Below are 21941 nucleotides of genomic sequence, written 5' to 3'. Positions count from 1 at the left end.
GGGGCTCGATCCCATAACGCCGGGATCACGCCCTGAGCTGAAGGCAGACGCTTAACCGCTGTGCCACCCAGGCGCCCCTATACTTGTGCATGTTGACAAGGCCTCAAACTGTTTGTCACTCTCTTAGCTTGTCTACTGGGGACTCCAAAGGTCCATCTCAAAATCAAAAAACAGGGCAGCACAAATCTTAACTAAGTTAACTTCAAGTCTTATTTAAGGTAAGGGAACTACTCTAAAATCATAAGAAACAAAATGCGTGCTCTAGCTTCAAAGATCCCCACTCCCCTTTACTCCTTCTTTAAAGGAAATACAGCCTAATTCAAAGCACCAGTACAGGGACGCCTGGGTGGTTCAGTTGGTGAAGCTTAAGCATCTGCCTTCGGCTCAGGTCATGATCCCGGGTCCTAGGATCGAGCCCCGCGTCGGGCTCCCTGCTCTCCCTCTGCCTCTGCCCTGCTCTTGTGCTCTCTCTCACACTCTCTCTCGCTCAAATAAAATCTTAAAAAAACAACAACAAAGCACCAGTACAAACAAAAATGCCTATTTTGTGCCTATTTTGTGCTACAAGGTGAAGGTCTGGTGTGACCAGAGAAAACCAATCGAGAGAGGTGGTGAGAGGTGCTGTGACGCCCTGTAAAGGAAAGGGGGGGAGCAGGGTTTGGGGAACAGCCCCCACACATCACTCAGGGGCCCAACCGGAAGAAGCTGCTCTGGACATCTGCCTTTCACTTTCTTAAAAGTAAGCGTCTAATAGGAATGAGAATGGGAGTGGGAATGGGAGCGAGAGAGAGAAAAACAGACTGACCTTCACACCCAAACAAAACTGGAAAACAGGCTTCAGTTGAAGTGAGGATGTGAAATACAACTTTCCCCAAAACGACTTCGATTAAAAACATAAACTCAGAGTCTAATTTTCCCATTCGCTCAAAAATACTCAAAGCTTCTACGTCACTGAAGAGGTTCGAGAGAGACGTGGATCCCTCCATTGTACCTTCTCCTTTTATATTCCCTAATTTTAGTTTTAAAATTATTACTGCAGTATCTTGTCTGCTGTTCCTTTTGAAACGACAACCACGCACTGAAAGAGATCAGACTAACATCGTGAGAGGCAGAAGCAGCAATGCTTTTTGAGGGCAAAAATTGGATTAGACTAAAAATAAAACGTGGTATCACCAAGCTTACAATTTTAAGATGCAAGTAGCTCTGAGTTACTTTTAGTTAGTTTGAGTCATTTAAACTCTCCCAAGAGGCTTTTTGACCATCACAAGTGACCAAAGAAAACTGCTCCCAGCTAAAAGCAGACATACCATGTGACTCATAAGATTCAGATATTGTGTTAAACACACAGATTACTTGTCTTCTGCAACCATGAGAAAATCCAGAAGGTACTCCACCTCATTTAAGACAGTTAAATCTTTAAGGCAGGAAAAAAAAAAAAAAAACGTTTTCAGTGCTACTGACCTTTATAATTAATACCTGAACAGGTGATTGAGCTAAGTATCAAACAGGGTCATCCGTTTTATTGACTTGTGATCCTTAGAACACAATTCTGGTTTATTTGGAAAACAAATATAGGCAAGGGGAAAAACGCCAAGATGGAATAAAAAGTAGACTGTATAGTTTGTTGTCATCAAGGATATCCTGGAATTCAAGTGAGTATACTGGCAAAGCCTCCCATAAATCAGTTTATGAGTTCAATTCTTTTCAGCATTTTTCTGGATTTCACTAATGGTCTAAGGTGGCAAATTTAGTTCACCAACACGCAAGACTGTTAGAATCACAGAACTCGAAAACAAAAGCTGTATTATCTAATCCGTCTCCCTCATTTTACATAAGAAGTGCGGCCCACAGTCATTTGGCTGTCTGGTGGAAAAGCGTGGACTAGAACCAGTCACTCGACCTTCAGGTGCTCCCCATCTAGCAGGAGAGTCCGCAGTGGGGTGGCAGCTCTAGCACTCTGTATTACACTGCAGAGAAGCTGGCTCTCAGGACGCTGACAGCCAGGGCCAAGTTCTGTACTACATGTTGTCTAGGAGCTCTAACACTCATGTCCAAGTCCAATGTTAAATCACTGCTTACTGTCTTACGATTACAGATCAGTGGATCAAATAACTGGTTTCTGCCTGCTTTTCAGATGACTGAAGAATGACATTTTTACTCCAAACTTCCCCCCAAAAAACAAAATATTATGACTAAAGTCTTCTTAGAAGCAATTAGGATTTCAATTACAGAGGTTAACCACCATGAAGTGATCTAAATTCAGCCTGGGACCCTACCTCTATCTATGATTATTTCCTCGTAAAAATATTCCCCAAAGTGAGGTTCTCAAAATCTTATCTCCTACATGGAATTATGGGCACTCCTTGTCCATGACACCTGAGCATGAGGGCAAAGCTAAGCGTACATATAGTCAGATGCCTGGAATCTGCCATCTGATTATAGGTATTCTGTAACATGAAATAAGATGGCTAAAATATTAAAACATACTTTTTTTCTTTCCAAACTGGAAATATCTTTTTTTCTATTTGTGAAAGCAAAACGTTTCCTGTAAAAATGTGAAAATATCCAGAAGTATATAAATTGCAACGTGAAAGTGACCTCATACTCCTACCTGCCATTAACATCCAGTTTTAACTGTTGGGTGCCAGACTGGTATTCCACTGCCTGGACTTAAATTCTGGCTCTGTCACTGACGAACTCTGAGAGCTCCCAGGGTGTCAGTGTCCTTATCTCCAAAACAGAGATAATGACGGCATGTGAGAATTAATAACTAGTGTTTATTAAGTACTTTACAAAGTGTGGGTATTGTTCCAAGCACTTAAAACATATTAACGAATTTGAATCAAGTGGCTGACTGATATATGTTAAAGCACTGAGCAGTGCCTGAGCCTTAGTCACGTGCTCCCTGAATGCCAATTGTTGTTCTGATGACCTTCCCAAACTTAAATGTGTATACAAACACACACACATAGATGGTTTTACTACAAAGGGGCTCATATAAACTGCTCTGGAACTTGCTTTTTCCCTTACTATTTTAATATAAACAGACCCACTTTATCTTTTTTAAGGAGCATACAGTAATACCATTTTCTAACATACAATGAGTTGCTTTGTGCTTTATGAGTACCATCTCATGTAATCCTCATACGAACCCTAAAAAGCATGTGCTGTTACTATTCCTACATAAAGAGGAGGAAAGAAAGATTCAACTGGATCAAGTAACTTGCCCAAGATCATACAGCTAGCTAACTGTGCTGGAAGCAGGCTCACGAACTTAGCGACCATACCGCTCTCCATTTTCTGTAGTGCCAGAGTTTTAAAACGATGTCCACTAACAGAAACTTAGATGGCTTCCATTTTGGGGAGGCATTTTTAGCAATGCTGCAGTGAACATATTCTGATCACAGATTGTGCACTCTTTCTCTTATATCCTTATTATATTCCTCCGATGTGCAATTGCTGAGTCAAAGAATATTCACATTTTCAATTTGATACACAATGCGAGATTCCTTTCCAGAGACATAGTGCGAACGGACCATCTACAGATACATGAAAGAGGCAACACTGGGCACTGTCCATCTTTTTAATCTTTGCCGGCCTGATAGGTTAAAAAAAATCCTACTTTTGCTTATGCATTTCTTTGACTAAAATGAATTAAGCATATTTTCATATATTTTAAATAATTATTTCTTCCTTTATAAGCTGCCTAAGCTCCTTGCCCACTTTTGTATGAATAATTCATTCTTTAACAGAGTGAGACTATATTTTAACAATATAATTATCACAGCCCATTTTTAGCTATTTTAAATAGCTTAAATCATACCTTAATGCCAATATTTAAATAATTTCAGTTTATACAACTTACGAAAAAAGTCAAAGAAGAATGCTTTAGTTCATGTAGGAACTATAGTTCCTACATTAGAAGCAGGGCACTTTCCTACAAATCGATAAGATCAAATCGAAACTACTGTCACACAACTCAAAGGTTGAGGATGTAAGTAGAAAGAGTTTTCCAGACTAAGATTTTCTGTTATTGGGATGTGACATTAAATCCCTATTATTTGAAGACAAATACCATATGATTTCACTTATTTGTGGAATTTAAGAAACAAAACTATTGAACAAACCATAAGAGACTCCAAACTATAGAGAACAAACTGAAGGTTGCTGGGGAGGGAATGGGGTAACTGGGTGATAGGCCTTAAGGAAGGTATGTAATGAGCACTGGGTGTTATATGCAACAGATGAATTCTACCCCTGAAACTAATAATACACCACATGTTAACTAATTTGAATATAAATAAAATCTAAGAATAGTGAAAACAAAAAGACCCTATTGTTTGGACCCTATTTATTTAGACCAGCATATATAATTTCTTTTTAAAATAATGCCAATTTACTCTTCAGCAGAAGACTTCCCAGCATAGATAATGATTCCCTGGGAAGCAACTAACCAATGTCATTGTCATTATCATCACCGTCCTCACAGTGGCTTATGACTACCATCACGAAGCACCTTAACAAAGCACCTTACCTGCTCGGCGCCAGACAGTACTGTGTACATTACCTCACTTCATCTTCACAACAACATTTAACAAATGAGAAACTGAGGCTCCAAGAGGTTAAGTTACTTGCCAGAGGCCTTCGACTAGAAAGTGGCAGAGCTGGGATCTGAACCCTGTCTGACTCCAGGGCTACTGTTCTATTGTTCCAACATCACTCCTACCCTTTATGATCAGACTCAACTAGTTCAACAAAGCTAAAGCCAAAAATAAATCTGTTAACCCCCTAAAGACAACGCGAAAGAATTACGAGTCTCTTCTTACATGATCACCTTATTTATTCTTAATAACTCCGAAAGCACTGCATAGTTCCTGGTTTTACAGAAACTTAAAAGAATCAACTAGCCTGCCCTCCCAGAAACGAGGCTGTGTTAACCTTCTTCCCACTCAACATGCCCTCTTGCCCAAACAGCTGTACAAACTGTTTAAAAAGTTTTATAATCTTCTGGGACCCTTTACAATTATTTCACAGATTATTTAAAATACGTATTGTGTATCCTATGCTGTCGTCATTTACTTGTCTAAATAGGGAGAAAGTATCAGAACGCTTTACTGTGTGAGCGGGAGGACTGACCAACACTGAGTGGCAGTCAGAGACCCAGCAAAGCTGCCATATTAGGGTTGAAGTCCACATTTAAGCTGCTTCTAGACGGGTTCCCAGGAGCCCCGAAATAACCTCAAAAAGCCAGAAAGGTCTCCAGAGTGGTGACAAAGGAGTCTCTCTTATCTGTTTGGCAGCCTTACAATCAGAAAGTTCTTCTTACATCTAACCTAAATCTGTCCTACTGAAATTCAAACCCATTTATTTTTCTCAGATTCTTCATAAAAATGAAGAACTTCAACTGCAGCAATTAACTTGCCCAAATTCTCATAGCAAACAAGAAAAAGGTAGCTAGAATCAGTGCTGATTTCCTTTGATTTTCATCAGTCCATAATCCAAATTTCTTACATTTTCAGTCCATTTTGCTAAGGGAAAAACTGCTCGTCTCCCTCAAAAAAACCGTGAAACCAATTTGAGGATAAAGTTGCCCTTCTGAAATCTTCATGACTTGTATTTATTTAAGAATTTAAAAAACAGAAACCCTTAACAGAAACTTTTAAAGGTCTTTAATTAATAAAAATAAAACCACAGGTAACTCTTTATCAGCTACCCCTAGGATCGGGACAGTGCTACATGTTTCACATGCGTGACAATCTTTCATCTTCACAACAATTCTGTGAAGATGCTTCCAGACTTATAGATGAGGAAACAGAGACTTTGTTAAGCCACCACCTCAAACACATACAACTAGTAAATCGAACCTGGTCTGCCTTGTATCAGGGCCCAAGCTCACAACCCATTACTATACTGTCTCTCATCTGGCTTTTATTTTCAAATAAGTAAGCCCCGCTTTACAGAGTACTTTGTTCCTGAAAGTACCATGCTCATACAAATTTGATTTTCCTCACCTCTTTCCATTATAAAATGTGTCGAAAAATAACACGCCAAGCTTTCACAAAACTAGAGTCATACTTAAGAATACAGCAGACAGTGGACGAGAGGATTCGCCGTCTCTGCCGGAAGCGGCCGGGCTGCAGGAAACAACCCCAAGAATATAGCAGACATAATTTATTTATTTTTTAAATATCATGTTGTATACCTTTATTTTTTTTTAAGATTTTATTTTTAAGTAATCACTACACCCAATATGGGGCTCGAACTCACAACCCTGAGATCAAGAGTTGCATGCTCTACCGACTGAGCCAGCCAGGTGCCCCTAGTGGACATTTTTTAAAAACTAAGGAAAAAATATGTGCACTAAGACTTAGGAGTAAGTATGACCATCTACAGAACTTTGGCATTAGATAACCATCTTGTCACAGTCCATTCTGAGACTCTTCTTTGTTCCATTAATCAATCAATCTATCTATCCACCCAGCCATCCATCTATCCATCCATTTATTCCCACTACCTAAACCAAACTATTTTCTTTTCAGAGTTGTAAAGTATTTTTTGACACCTGCTTTGGCAAACCTCTCCCCTTTTTCCTGTTTCCCCTCCCCCAAATTTTTTACACACTCTTTCATATGAATTTTAGAATGTGCTTGTGAAGTTTAACTTAAAATATTGTTGGGATTCTGATTGGGTATATTGCCTTTTCTTTTCTTTTTTGTTTTTTAGATTTATTTTAGAGAGAGAAAATGCATACAAGCAGGGGGTGGGGCAGAGGGGGGGAGAGAGAGAGAGAGAGAGAGAGGGAAAGAAGCAGACTCCCCGCTGAACACAGAGCCTGAGGCAGGGATCGATCTCATGAACCTGAGATCATGATCTGAGGTGAAACCAAGGGTTGGATGCCTAACCAACTGAGCTACCAGGCGCCCCACGTATTGTCTTTTTGAAAGAGGAAAAAAACATGGTTTAAACTATCCCAGCATCAGCCTTGGGCTTCAAATTACCATTTTGATTTCGGTTCTTTGCCAAGGCATTTCTGCCACCTGGGGAACAAGTAACCAGATCGAAGGCTACAGTTTTTTATAGTTCTTTTTAAAAAGCTGCATCCAAACTTACAGTGTCTGTTATTGATTACAGAAAACAAAATAAGATATTCAATAAGCCTATTAAATGGTGTTTGCAAGACAGGGCCTTGGGATAACCAAAGATAGAAAAATAGGGGCGCCTGGGTGGCACAGCGGTTAAGCGTCTGCCTTCGGCTCAGGGCGTGATCCCGGCGTTATGGGATCGAGCCCCACATCAGGCTCCTCCGCTATGAGCCTGCTTCTTCCTCTCCCACTCCCCCTGCTTGTGTTCCCTCTCTCGCTGGCTGTCTCTATCTCTGTCAAATAAATAAATAAAATCTTAAAAAAAAAAAAAAAGAAAGAAAAATAGAAGAAACCACCTAAGCCAAGAGTTCCATGGGTTTTAGATAAGGCTGATCAAATAATTGGCATCATTACCACCTGACATACACCAGACTCTTTGCTAGTAGCAAGAGACCCAAACAGTCAGAGATGATATGAGCACTCTAAGATCCCATAATATTTTCGAACACAGTAAGACTAACTCATAGAAACAATTAGTGCATGTGACTAATAAGCCTGGGTGGGCCTTTGTGATAGAAGCAGGGCTTCAGAACAGGGAAATATGGGTGCAGGCTGCAGTGCCCAATAAAAACTAGTAGGTTGGGGAGCTCGGCTCTAGCTTCACTGAATGCTTCACAGTAATCAAAATTTAATGACATCTATTTAAAAGTCCATGTGAAGAAAAATAGTGATGAGCTCAATTTGCTTGATAAATCAAGACTGAGACAAACTTACAACACCCTAACAGAGGGCCGAGATCCTACAGGCAAGCACGGCCCATGGTTCTTGCTGAAGCTACTCCCCACGAGGTGCACGAACTGTGGCCTGCACAAGATTAACCCGATGGGAAATACCCCCAGTGCTTTGGGGCTGGAGGGGCTATGTGCTACCAGAACCGTATCTTATTCCTCTCTACGCGACCTGAAAAGTCTCTATTCCATAGGACTTGCATCCACAAAAACCTCCACCCGGTTTCCCAACATCATGGAAATTTACTAGTTCACTCAGAAGACCTAGTATGTGGGCTCATCTATTTGTGGAAAGAGGTAGTTCTTTCCAAAATTATTGAGTCAGAAAATTTTACCAGCACTAGATTTGTTAAAAAAAAAAAAAAAGATTTCTTTTTCTTTTTTTTTTCTTTCTTTTTTTTTTTTTTAGTTGAATAAACAGGATGAACACTGTATCTCCTTCCAAGGAGAAAAAAACAACTGCTAAACATAGCTGGGAATATTGGTTGGGAGGAATTAGGGTGGAACCTTTTTTTTTTTTAAATCGTATGTAAACTCTACCGTTATTTAATTTAAAAATCATTACTACCACAATGCAAAGCAAGGCATCTCAGTGATTTTTTACCACACTTGCATGCCAGTGAGCATTATTTTAGGAAGGGTATTTTCTTTGAAAATGAGTAGAAAACTTACCTGTGATTGGTATTAAGATTCAATAAAATCAGGAAGTTAAGACTATTTAATCCTCTGAGGTTGTTTCCCTTCAGTCCTCCATATTGTTTATACTTTTTAAAGTTAATTATTAGTACTTTAAATTAAGCTGAGAACACAGCAGGGTGTGACCATTTCTCACACACAAGCGTCAGAACTCTGCTTCTAATCAGATAAGCTGTAAATCATAAAACATCACTTCATACTCTATAGCTTTTCAGTGAAATTGGGAAGGTTGTTGGGTTGTACATCTTTAGAAATGAAATACATACTCTATATAGTTCCCCACATGCTTTAAGAGTTGTGAAGGTCGAAAGGAAGAGGCAAAATTGTTTTTTAAAAAGCAAGTCACTACTCAATGAACAATAAAATTTCTCGATCCAGGATGTCTGTTTCTGTGGAAGGAGGGAAAGAGTACAAACGGCACCTCAAACTCTATTAATATTTTGTTACTTAATAAAATCCAAGGCAAATTGGGCAGAATATTAATATCTGTGCAGCAGACACATGGATGCTCCTTATACTTTTCTCTGTAACTACATATGTTTATAATAATTCACAATAAAAAATTCGACTATTAGTTTATAAGGCAATCTTGAGGAAAGAAAAATGACAAAGATGCCAAGGAATTTTAAAGGTTTCTTGTGGATACATTTTTTTTAAAGCTACTTAACTTCATACATATATAGGATATCTTATTTTCTACTATTTTCCTTATTAATATCATCATCGTCTCTTGTCCTCCTTCCACCTCCATCTAACAGAATTTCAACAGAAAAGTACAACTCTCCAGGGACAAAGGAGGCTCAGGGAGAAGGGCGCAGTGAAGGCGATGGGCCCGGGAACAGCTGGGGAGCGGGAGGAGAGGGCACCAGGGCAGAAGACCACCACTCAGCAGGAGAGGCTGCCAGATTTCCAGACCTAGGTCTTCAGGGAGGCTTCATTATTTCGTTTGAAGTATCAATGACTTCCCAGAATACCACAGAGATCTATATTTAAAGGATTAAAAACATATCCCGTACATACTAAACTATTTCCAGATGAAACAATATAACATCAAGGATTTGCTGCAAAATAATATGAAGGGAGTCGGTGGGGGTACAGACGAAACAGGACAGGTCATGCTTTGTTAACTGTTCAAGCTGGTGAGGGTACCTGGAAATACATTATCCTCTCCTACTGTGTGTATTTAAACTTTTCCACAATAAAGTTTTTCAGGAAGAAAACCCAAAACTAAAATAAATGATTGAATGATTACGATACCCATTTCAATGTGTTAGGCCCATTCATAGCAAGGGGATCAGGCAGCCAGGCCAGGGTCGGTCCTAACACGACCACTAGTCAGCTGTGTGCCCTGATCTTAGCTACTCAAGGGTCTTTGATTTTGAGTTTATCCAAATGAAAAAAAAAAAAAAAATGAAAGGGTTGGATGAGATAATATTAAGTTCCTTTTTAACTATAACACGAGTATTGGATTTCTAAAACTGACTTACAGTTACTGTACAATACAATTAAGAACTGCAAATGTTATTAGTGTTATACTATGGCCAAGTGGGAGTTTCTTTAATCCCTCATTTATTTACTTATTTGACAAACATTCTGGGAATGCATTCGATGTGCCAGGCAGTGCTACATGTGGGCAGAATACAAAGTAAAATGACACAGAATCTCTGCTTTTGAGATCCAATCTAATCGTGGGAGACAGATGTATAAACAAATGACAATACAATGTAAGTGAGATGATAGCGATGATGGAGCTGAAAATGCCGAAGGCCTTCACAGTGTGAGAGAGCAGGGAATCGTAACTAATCTCATAAGCAGAAGGAGAAAGTTAAGTGCAGGAGATGACACTGGGTAAGAGTAGGGACCAGACTGAAAAGAGCCATGAATGCTATACCAAGGAATTTGGACGGTATCTTGAAAAGTGACGAGGAAGGCATTTTAAAGATTGTAAGCCTGGAAATGATGCGGCCCAATTTCCATTTTAGACACACTGTTGCAGCAGGAATATAGATTTGGTGATGGTTCATGGTGTCTGGGGAACAGAGGAGGGAGTAAAAGAAGGGAAGGGAGGTTTACCTGGTAGTTCGGGGGATACTACAATGGTCCAGCAGGATATGATGAGAGCTTGAACCAACGCAGTTAGTGGAGACTACTGAGATACTGTTAAGCTTTAGAAATGCAGATTTTAGGTACTCTACTATATTTCTCTCCCCATCTTTCAAGATAACAAACAAACTACAGCATGAAGTAATAGTTATCCATTCATCATCGGTGGGGTACCAGCTTCAAGCACAGTGCCAAGCACATAGTAGATGCTTAATAAATGCAGGTTATGTGTTGAATGTGATGAGTTTTAATGAACTAATGAAACAGTACCATGTGGTCATATTAACAATGACTTGATAAAAAGCACAAGTAAGGAAAGATGAAAATTCTTTTTCAGGTGATTTTTGTGCCCCTCTATAACCCTCTTCCCATCCGATCCTCAAACTTTTAGGCAGTAGCAGCAATGATCCTTACTGCTATTTCTTAAAATAATAGAGTGGATAGTTAATTTGTTGTTATTTAAGAGTTAGACTACTCCCATGTGTAGACTATAATAGAAGATACTTTTTTCCCTTATAAACTACACAGTACCTTTTAAGTACCAAAAAGGGCACTTCTAAGAAAAATATTAGAAGTACTCAGTCAGTACTGGGTGCCACAAACCATACAAACTTTTGTTTTGATTTTGACAAAACAAAAGCAATATTTTTCACTCAAAAACCATTATCTTTGTCTAAACAAAAATAAAAAGTAAAGCACAGAAAAGTAGATCATCTGGATCATGTCCTGCTGTTATGACTATTACTCTGAAATTAGAAAATTACGCCCTTTAATTATTACCTTCTTATAATTTCATATTTTCTCAGCAGTAAGCCTGTGGTACTAGCCATCAAGACTTGTAAATTTCATTCTATTCCAAACCTAGAACTTTACAAAATGTTAGTATCACCCCAAATGTCATTGACAATAATAACAAATGTATAATTCATAATAAGTAACTGAACATTAATTATGTGCCAGGTATGGAGCGCCTGGGTGGCTCAGTCTGTTAAACATCTAACCAGCTCAGGTCACAATCTCAGGGTCCTGGGATGTGCTCAGCAGGGAGTCTTGCTTCTCTGTTTCCCTTCCTCCTCTGCTCCTCCCCCGCCCCATGCGCACACGCTCCCTCTCTCTCTCTCAAATAAATAAAATCTTTAAAAGAAGATTTGTGTGCCAGGTAATAGGCTTAACATTTTATCTACACTACCTATTTGACCTTGACCCTCGCATTAACCCTAAGAAGCGGTACATAAAGTTACTGCCATTTTGCAGTAGAAAAAAAATGGCTCAGAGAAGGTGTGTATCTTACCCGACATTATACAACCAAAACAAGCTTGTCAGACTCAGTAGGCCACAACTCTTTGCCACTATGCAGGACTGACTGTCTCTCCCAAACCGTGTGAGGTAGGTGAGCAGATATTATTATCCCTATTTTAAAGATGAAAAACCTGAGGTTCAGAAAGTTGAGAAGACTTGCCTAAGGTAACACAGTTGGAAATGGAACCAGTAAGTTAGACGCCTGGCTCAGGGCCTCTAGCACTCCACCTCTAATACTACACCTATTCCATGAAAGAAATCATAACCTCTCCATGGGAATCAGCAAAGTAGAAAATCCCCACCGTTGTTTAAAAACAATCAGATCAAACCAAACACAAAATGTCTGTCAGCAGAGCATAAAGGTCATGAGGTTCTTAAAAAAACGAACAAACAAACAAACAAAAAACAAAAAAGGTAGTAAAGTTTCTTTTTGACACATCAAGACTACCCTTAACTCAAATCATAAAAGGAGCTAATTTAGAAAATAGGATTTTCCAAATATCTAACGTGTGCATTTACTTTCGTTTTCCCAATATTTACTTATCTGTTTCTTCTACAGGCCACATTCAACTGCCAAAGTTGTCTGTACTTATCAGAGACTTGGGAAAAGGTTAAAGAGCAATTTTCTGTCCCCAACCCACAGAGAAAACAATGTCTACAACTGATGTTCACAGAATCTACTGCCAAGTAACAAGCAGGTGCAATATTTCTCTGATGTATTGTATGCATACAGGGCGGAGGTGGTAAAAAAGGGTAGAGAGAAACATTAAAAACAAACTACATTTGGGGGGGCTCATTTCTTCTAAGTGACTTACCACTAATAAGGCATCTGGCTGTTGACAAGATGATCCCGCCCTTGAATACCAGGAAGTTGCACCCAGTCTCACAAAGCACAGATTCAATCACCCCAAACAGAAGTCTGGACTTCCCTCCAAGACAAATATGGAATTCAATCTGTGTGATGCCTTGAATGCAGCTAATTAATTCGCAATCCTTTAGTATGACCATACAAGGGAGGGAAAAGAGCTACCTTCCTAGTCCTTCCTTGAGGGGGAAGCAATAGAGGAAAAAGCATAATATTTAAATCCCATAGCAAAGTTTTAAAACTTTTCCATTAAGATACACACCCTAGCTGAGTCATCAGCATAATACACTGCAGCCAATCACCTCAGTAGTAACTACCTTCCCTATACATGGTTGTTCCAACTCTGCTAATTCTACTCAAAATAGAATGGGTAAGAAGCTGTAACTTGGGGACGCCTGGGTGGCTCAGTCGTTAAGCGTCTGCCTTCGGCTCAGGGCGTGATCCCAGCGTTATGGGATCGAGCCCCGCATCAGGCTCCTCCGCTGAGAGCCTGCTTCTTCCTCTCCTACTCCCACTGCTGTGTTCCCTCTCTGGCTGTCTCTCTCTGTCAAATAAATAAAATCTTAAAAAAAAAAAAAAAGAGAGAAGCTATAACTCATTTCATTCTTTTCACTTAGTCATTTAATCCTATAATTTTTAGAGGAAATGCACTGACCTTAATTCATCTAAGCACTTAATCTATAGTTAAATGAATAAAGACACCACAACAGAGTGAAAATTATATCTGAAATAACCAATAGCCAAAGCAATAATAGCAACCTAAAGAAAACTGTTTTAGGAACCAATGAGAATTTTTAAAATCCAAAATAAAGATTATGAGGAGGAAAATTCTCTTAACCTAAAAGTACTTGATCCCATCTACCACACAGAAAACGTGTTTCCCATTCTTTCACCATCACATTAAAAAACAAAACAGTTTTAGGTGAATTCTTCTCTTAAACTAAAATTTAATTTTAAAAAAGTATTTAATTCTTCAGATACCAGTTGATAAACATCTTATGAAAAAGAAAGAAAGAAAGAAAGAAAGAGAAAGAGAGAAAATCAGATCTCTGAACTACCACTACGCTAAAGAAAATAATACATTGACAGTTTGGTCAGCAAGTTATCTATTTTTTTTTCCTTTTATATATATATATATTTTTTAAAGATTTTATTTATTTATTTGAGATAAAGCACAGAGGGAGAGGGAGAGGAAGAAGCAGACTCTCTGCTGAGCAGGGAGCCTGATGTGGGGCTCAATCCCAGGACCCTGAGACATTACCTGAGCTGAAGGCAGACGCTTAATTGACTGAGCCACCCAGGCACCCATGCAAGTTATCTATTTCAAAGAACTTAAATCTGTGATTTGACATCGTAAAGACTCAACTTTAATAATACTTTAGAATTCATTTGGATCTCTTGGGGGCAGCTGTTACAGATTTCAAGCAGTCCCTAAATTACGAGTATTAAACTTTTGAAATTATGAAGCCAAAAATATTTTGTATTCAAAATAATCACAATACACTTGGAGAGACAGATGCATCTGCACCTAGGCTACGATATAGAAAATAAAATTATAGTAATTTGAACAGGGGATTAAATAGGTTAATTTTTCCTGGGGTTAAGAAAAAATAGCAACAAAGAAATGGTTCTGAAGATAGAAAAATTATAGGTTATGAAATATAACATCCACCATGAATATGCCATGGTTATGAATATGTACTCAAGATTTTGTAAAAAAAATATAATTCATGCATATTAAAATTATTTATATTAAAATTTACAAATATTAAAATACTAAGGTAGGAAAAAACACACTAGCATCACAGAATGAAAAATAAGTCACCAACTAGCTTAAGATTTGCAATACTTAAAAACAAAGAATTAGGTAATATAGTATGCATAGCTACTCTTATACAGTTCTTACTATGTATTAGGCACTATTCCAAACAGTGTATCTTAAATACATGAAGAATTTCTATGAATCAATTAAAAAACATAAAAAAATAAAAAGAGCAAAAACTGCAAATAGGAATTTCACGGAAGGGAAAACACAAATTGTCCGTAAACATAATGTAAGATGCTCAACTACAATTCTGATCAAGGAAATGAAAATTAAAACCCCAAAAAGCTATCGCTTCACACCCCTAGATCAGCAAAAACTCAAAAGGCTGTCAATATCTAGTTTCGTTGAGGAAGTAGAACAATAGGAACTCTTATCCACTGCTGATGAAGGTACAACTGCCTTGGGGAACAGTTCGATTCCCCTCGGTAAAGCTAAACAGATACATACCCAATGACCAAGCAACTGCACTCCCAAGACATTTGCCAAAAAGATACACATGGAGTACAGGGGCATTACTTAATGATGGTCACTGGGGCACTGTTCCCATAGACAAAACAACAACAAAAAACACAATGATCATCAACAGAAGTGGAACAACGACAAAAAAAAACCCAAAAAACAAAAAACAAAACAAAACAAAAAATCAGTGTGGTATGGTCCTATAATTGAAAACTACACAGCAGTGAAAATGATCAAAGTACCACTACACGGATGAATCTCAGAAACAATATAAAGTTGGAAGAAAAAAAAGAGGCAAGTCATAGAATATACGCTGTTTATTTCCATTTATATAAAGTTCAGAAATAAACAAACTAAAAAATAACATTCACTCATTGGGATATATTCCTAGGTGATGAAACTGTAAGTAAAGCTAAGGGATGCTTAACAAAAATGAAAGACAACTGGTTTACCACTGAAAGAGGAAAGGCATATGGGAAGCTTCTGGGATACTGGTAAAGTTCTATTGCTTAACCTCCATGGAAATTACAGCACAGATACACTTTATGTTCTTGTATGTAACACACTTTAAACAAAAACAATTTAACATATTCCTCTTTGAAGAGTTGCGGGGGTGCTTATCTGGCACAGTTGGTTGAGCGCCTGACTCTTGATCTCAGCTCAGGTCTGATCTTAGAGTCATGAGTTCAAACCATGCATTGGGCCCCACGATGGACATGGAAACTACTTTAAAAAAAAAATTTTTTTTTAAGAGTTGTGGGTAAGTCTACATAATGAACTCCTCATTGAAACAATGTAGACATTTCAGACTAGGAAAGTAGCTATTTAGGAAAAGAATGTAAGAAATAACTTAAAACCTGCAACGGAAACAAAAATACTGAAAATTTACAATTGAGTCAAACTCATTCACAAGTAGAAAAACAACAAAGTAATGATATAAAGCATCTTTTGTCCAAGTGTGTTCTATAAAACATTTCTTCTTAGATGTCTGAAGGAAAATGGATTCCCGTAGTGAAATAAACTTGGGGAATAATGGGATAAACAAGTAAATCTCCTAAAGAACAAACACAATTTCCCAAACTCGTTAACTCTGGAATCTTTTAACATGGTGAATTACACAGTGCTTCTTTTAGGACTTGTGTTTCATATAATACAAATAGGGAAACATTTTATAACACAGAGATCATACTAGACACAATATTACCCCCAGGACTGAGGTGAGAGCAGGAGAAAAATATTCTAGTAAAAAGGTACTTACTTGTTAACTGACCTGTCCAAGCCAAACCCTGGACAGTCGGAAGCAAAACCCATAACCAAACAGAACCCTTAAGAACTAACTGAACCATCATTCTGTGTTATATGAACATGTACACAGCTTTATTGTGATAAAAGGCAAAACATTAGGTAGGCATAAAGTACGACAGAAAAGATCTAGATGGACTATAAAGAAGTATTTCTACAGCTTTTAGGGTCATGGTATACTAGTAGGCAGAAGGTTTTATTTGATTTAGGTAGAGTCCAGTACAAAAATCTAGGTTTCAAATCAGATCTTTGGTTAAAAGGCTTTTCTATTAATCTTCTAATAAAATTAGAAATTCTCTAATTTTCTACTAAAGTTTTCCCTAGGTACAATGAAACTATGAACTGAATCTGAAAATTCTTCATAATATGCTTTCATTACCATAGGAAAATAACATGATAATGCTATTTGAGAGAAAATATAAACACTGCACATTTATTTCTGAAACTTCTTTATGATTAGATGACTATCATAAACTTTTGCATACATCATTCCTCTTGAAAACTAACTTCTGGGTGGCAATGAAATATATTTTTAAGGAAAAAGTTGTTGAACACAATGTCTTTGTATCTCAAATATGTAAAAATATTATTTGAAAAGAGTTAAACATCTGTCTTTTCAAGATACCACTGGGATTCGATTGTGGAAACATGGTCCTGCCATGGGTTTTTACAATGTGAAGGCTCTCAGACTGTTTTCTTCAGAGCGCTCTTGATGGCAGCGTTCATTACCTTGGTGATTTATCACAACCCAGGCCCAATCCACAGCCTTACAGGCTCAGAAATCCGATTTTTATCCGCATCAATTAGGTAGCTCCATCTTTTAGAGGCAAACAAAAATTAATATAAGCCTCAACAGAAATCAGAATATAAGTTTACTAATAGACTCTGACAAATATAACTGTGACAGAAGCAAGAACGTCTGTTTATGGCCATTCGTGGCCAATACTCTCCTTACAGCCAGACTTCTATGGACAGTTCCTGAGTACTCATGGAATTAGAATTCAGGAAGTCAGAGGAATTGATCATTTAATGCTCTTCCTTCATTCTGTCAAGACCTTTTTTTAAAATTAAGCAACTACTGTGTCCAGGCACTCTCCTAGGTGCTAGGGATACAGAGGTCTCAGCTTTCAGATAGCTCATGTCTAAGTAACAGCTGAAGAGTATATATTTCACAGAGGTTTACTATATTATTATTAATAAAACCAAAAAATTTTGGAAGCAATCTAAATGTTTAATGATTGAACTGTGATTAAATACTGGTAAATCCATGGGGCGCCTGGGTGGCACAGCGGTTGAGCGTCTGCCTTCGGCTCAGGGCGTGATCCCGGCGTTCTGGGATCGAGCCCCACATCAGGCTCCTCCGCTATGAGCCTGCTTCTTCCTCTCCCACTCCCCCTGCTTGTGTTCCCTCTCTCGCTGGCTGTCTCTATCTCTGTCGAATAAATAAATAAAATCTTAAAAAAAAAAAAATACTGGTAAATCCAAAAAAAACAAAAACAAAAACAAACAAACAAACCATGCAGTTCTTTAAGAATAGTATATTTAAGCAGCTATTCGTGACTTGGGAAAATTATCATGATGCAATGTTAAATGAAAAAGCAAGCGACAAAAGCATATAATACTACACGATCGTATATACATGTATGTATCACACAGATACATATATATTTGTATATATTTCCTAACCCTTTATATGCAAAAGAAAAAGACCAGAAAGAAAACCAAGTACTGTTATGGTTATCTTTTTCCTTTTTACCTTTTCAAATTTTCTAATTTCCTAAAATAGCTTGACATGCCTTTTATCACCAAGGGAAAAATTACTTGTTAAAGTAATTTCAATCAACACTACGAGGATCCCTTCAGATTTATCTACTAGAAGCTATTCATGAAAGCCAGTCCTTGAACCTCCATCTTTAAACTCTCTCGGAGAGAGCTCATCCTTTCCCCTGCCTTTCTTTACGCAAGACTCTCCACGGATGAGTAACACACCCTACCTTTTCATCCAACCTGCTGTGTCATAGTTCTCTGCTGAACATTTCAACGTAAACACCTTACAGATAACTCATATATAATTACATCCAAAAGTAAATGCATACTTTTCCTCCGCAGCCAACCCCATTTCTGTCCACGGCACCCACCTTTCTTCCAATCAAAAAGCTTGGAAAGCAATTCAACTCTCCCTTTCCTGTTTAAAATTCATTAACAAACTGTCCAAATCTCTCTCCCATCCCACCTTGTTCTTCATTCTCATTTCCATCATTTTTTCAGTCCAGGCCCCAATCACAATGTCAGTAACATAACTGCAGCAGTGCTCGAAGGGGGTCTTCCTGATGCTATTCTCTGCCATCTCTAAATTGCTGCTCTTTCTATAGAACTTAGATGATGTCAATCCCTGGTGCAAACATTTAAAGCCTTCCCCTTTCTGCCACTCCAATCTAAACTTCTTTGCCTGGCTTTTATTAAACCCCATAATTTGGCTCCACCCTAACTACTTAACTTTATTTTCCATTACTTGCCAGTCTCATCCCTCATCAACCAACAGACATACCATAATCAACCCTACCACCAAACCCTGGAATATCTTAAAAATAGTCCTTCCTTTCCCCCTCTATTTGTATTTAAAGAGCCTCATGAATTTTTCCTCTTCTACAAAGCTGTTCTTGATTTCTCTAACCTCATTTATGTTTCGCTTCAGAGCTTGACTAGCACTTACTATGAATCTCACAATTAGGCATTTAATTCCATACTTCCGTGTAAGTGGATTTACTGTCCTGTATGTTAGTCACCTATTAAATTCCATAGTCCTTGAGGAAAGAGCCAGACTTTATTCTGTCCCTCACAGCATTTAGCATGATACACAACACAAAGGAAGGGCTAATATTTGTTGACTGAAGTAATCAGTTTCAGCCCCAGCTTCTCTTTCACTACCTTATATACACTGCAACATACATCGTAGCAATTTGGGCAGGTCAAGCACCGCCCCAAGGAATACAGCAGGAGACTATTTCAGCACAGTACTATGGAGGCCCATTAGATCTAACACTGTAGTGATGACAGAGGGTCCCCATGTCCCAAAGCTGGAACAACAGAGACAGAGTTCAAGGGAATGATAATTGGGGTTCTCGAAGTCTCTTCCAAGGGAGCAGTAACGAGGATCTCAAACACCTTCTAATCTCCAAGAGAATAAGTGCTAAGTTTCTGAAAGAGTGCTTTGACTGGAGTGAACGTCAAAGAGAAATGCCTATTAAAACAAAAGACCTGAGTAGAGTCCTACCTATTCATAAAATGCTCTTACATAAATCAGCAAATCTCAGGTGTCATGCTGCTATTGGTTAAGAGATGGTAACTGCCAACTGATAAGAAAAATTTTCATGTACAGAGTAGTACTGCCCATATTTATGAAGTTCTTTAGAGTGTTCAAAGGGCTTTCTACATCATCTTTTATCATCTGACCTTTCCTAAATACAGGGTGAAATGAATATGACTGTCACGTTAAAACAGAGTTCATATACAACAAATATTTTGTTTGAGTCTACTTTAAGTACACATATCTATATCATTATGAAATTAAGAGCTACTCAGAACCTGACTACTCAATGACTTTATGAGTTTTCTTCCATGGAAAAGGTAATGTTTTATAATGCTTCACCTATCAACACTTAGCATAATCTCTATAATGCTTTCTCCCTTTTAGAAGAGGTATTTTAACTTACCCATTTTGCGCTCAATTAAAACATATGGAATTCACTAAATATGAATTATAAAAAACAGTTTTCGACATTTCTATTTATACAAGTTGAAATTTTTCTTTAAATTTAAAGAAATAATTTGTTCTCAATTTCAAAGGGTAATGCCTGGGTTTTCAAAAAAGGGCATTATTATTGCCTAGACCTTAACCCCAAAATAGAAGTTTTTTGAAGGGATTACTGTAAGGCTTCTTGTGGTTTTTTTTAGCAACTGGACAGTGTTAAAGGATGATATGATGACATATGGATGCCTGGTTCATACCTCAGCATACAGGCATCTGTAACGGACTCTTGGCTGATGTGGAAGTAGACCTTGCAAAAACTACGAAATGAATATGTTTACACAGAGAACTGCTTCTGTTACTGTGAAAGCTAGCATCCTGACTGCTTCCGTGGGAAGGGCACGTGCTAAACACAACGAACGTCAGATACGCCCTATGTTAATATATTACGCTCTTAAAACCACGTCTGGAAAAGAGTAAACCAAATATAAAAGTTTATCATTTGTCTTAATTTCACTTAATTCTGAGAAGAGGATGAATATGTTATGAAGCAAGCATTATTTTACTGTAGCTCCCATCCCCTCTCCCTTTTACAGATATGAAAATAAGTTTAGAAGATGTAAGTAATTTCATTTGTTCCAGGCCACACAGTTAAAATGGTAGCTCCAAAGCCTTTTCTAATCACTAGGTAATCTTTTTCCTATTATACTGAGATACCATTGGCATACATAAGTTTAACGTATATAGCATGATGGGGAGACTTACATATATTGTGAAATGACCACTGTTAATAAGTTTAGTTAGCATCCATCATCTCCTACAGATACAATAAATAGAGAAAGCAAAAGAAGAAAACTTTTTTCTCTTGTGATGAGAACTCTAACGATTTACTCTCCCAACAACTTTCCAATACACCATACAGCAGTGTCAGCCACAGTCATCTTGTCGTACCTTCCACATCCCTAGTACTTACTTATCTTGTAACTGGAAGTTTGTACCTTTTGACCACCCTTCCCCTCTCCTCCCCCCTTCCCCCCAACTCTGGCAACCACAAATCTGACTGTTTTTTTCTAGGAGTTTGTTTTGGTTTGGTTTACATTCCACATATAAGCGAGATCATATGTATTTGTCTTTCTCTGTTAGACTTATTTCACTTAGCATAATACCGTTCAGGTCCATCCATATTGTAAATGGCAGGATTTCCTCATTTTTTTAATGGCTGGATATTCCATTGTGTGTGTGTGTGTGTGTGCACAATTTCTTTTTTTCCCCCCATTTTAAAAAATATTTATTTATTTGAGAGAGAGAGCACACATGGGGAAGGGGCAGAGGGACAGGCAGAAAGAATCCCAAGCAGACTCCACACTGAGTGTCGAGCCTGACATCAGGATCGATCTCACAATCCAGAGATCACAACCCGAGCCCAAACCAAGAGTCAGATGCTTAACCATCTGTGCCACCCAGGTGCCCCCCCCACACTTTCTCTATCCATTCATCTATCAATGGATGCTTAGGTTGTTTCCATGTCTTGACTACTGGAAATAATGCTGCTATGAACATGGAGGTGCAGACATCTTTGAGTTAGTGTTTTTGTTTCCTTTGGATATATTCCCAGAAGTCACTATGTAATTTTGATTCATTGATCAAGTGGACTTTAAGCTTAAAATCAAAGAAGAGGTAGAAAAAGTTTAGATATTATTGTAACTATGAAAGAAGCTGGTCATGCTCTGAAAAAAATGACAATGAGAAAGGTCTAGCAAATTATTTGTTGCAG

At 38.1% G+C, this 21941-nt stretch overlaps 1 protein-coding gene across 4 annotated transcripts in view; it reads right to left on the bottom strand.

Annotated features, from left to right (window-relative positions):
* STK38L (serine/threonine kinase 38 like) overlaps positions 1–21941 on the bottom strand; it is an 88917-nt gene that overhangs the window by 50871 nt on the left and 16105 nt on the right. The window contains exon 1 of one of the 4 annotated variants that reach the window (XM_044385593.3): positions 12784–13380. The exons of the other annotated variants lie outside the window; for them this stretch is intronic. Within the exon in view, the coding sequence (XP_044241528.2) occupies positions 12784–12976 (193 nt within the window). The 5' untranslated portion in view covers positions 12977–13380. Of the gene's footprint in view, positions 1–12783; positions 13381–21941 lie in introns of those variants that run through there. 4 annotated transcript variants of the gene reach the window in all.

The sequence above is a fragment of the Ursus arctos genome, unplaced genomic scaffold (assembly GCF_023065955.2).
Source record: "Ursus arctos isolate Adak ecotype North America unplaced genomic scaffold, UrsArc2.0 scaffold_26, whole genome shotgun sequence".
Lineage (NCBI taxonomy): Eukaryota > Metazoa > Chordata > Mammalia > Carnivora > Ursidae > Ursus > Ursus arctos.
Note: the sequence above shows the minus strand (reverse complement) of the source record. Positions and strands in the feature narration are given on the sequence as shown.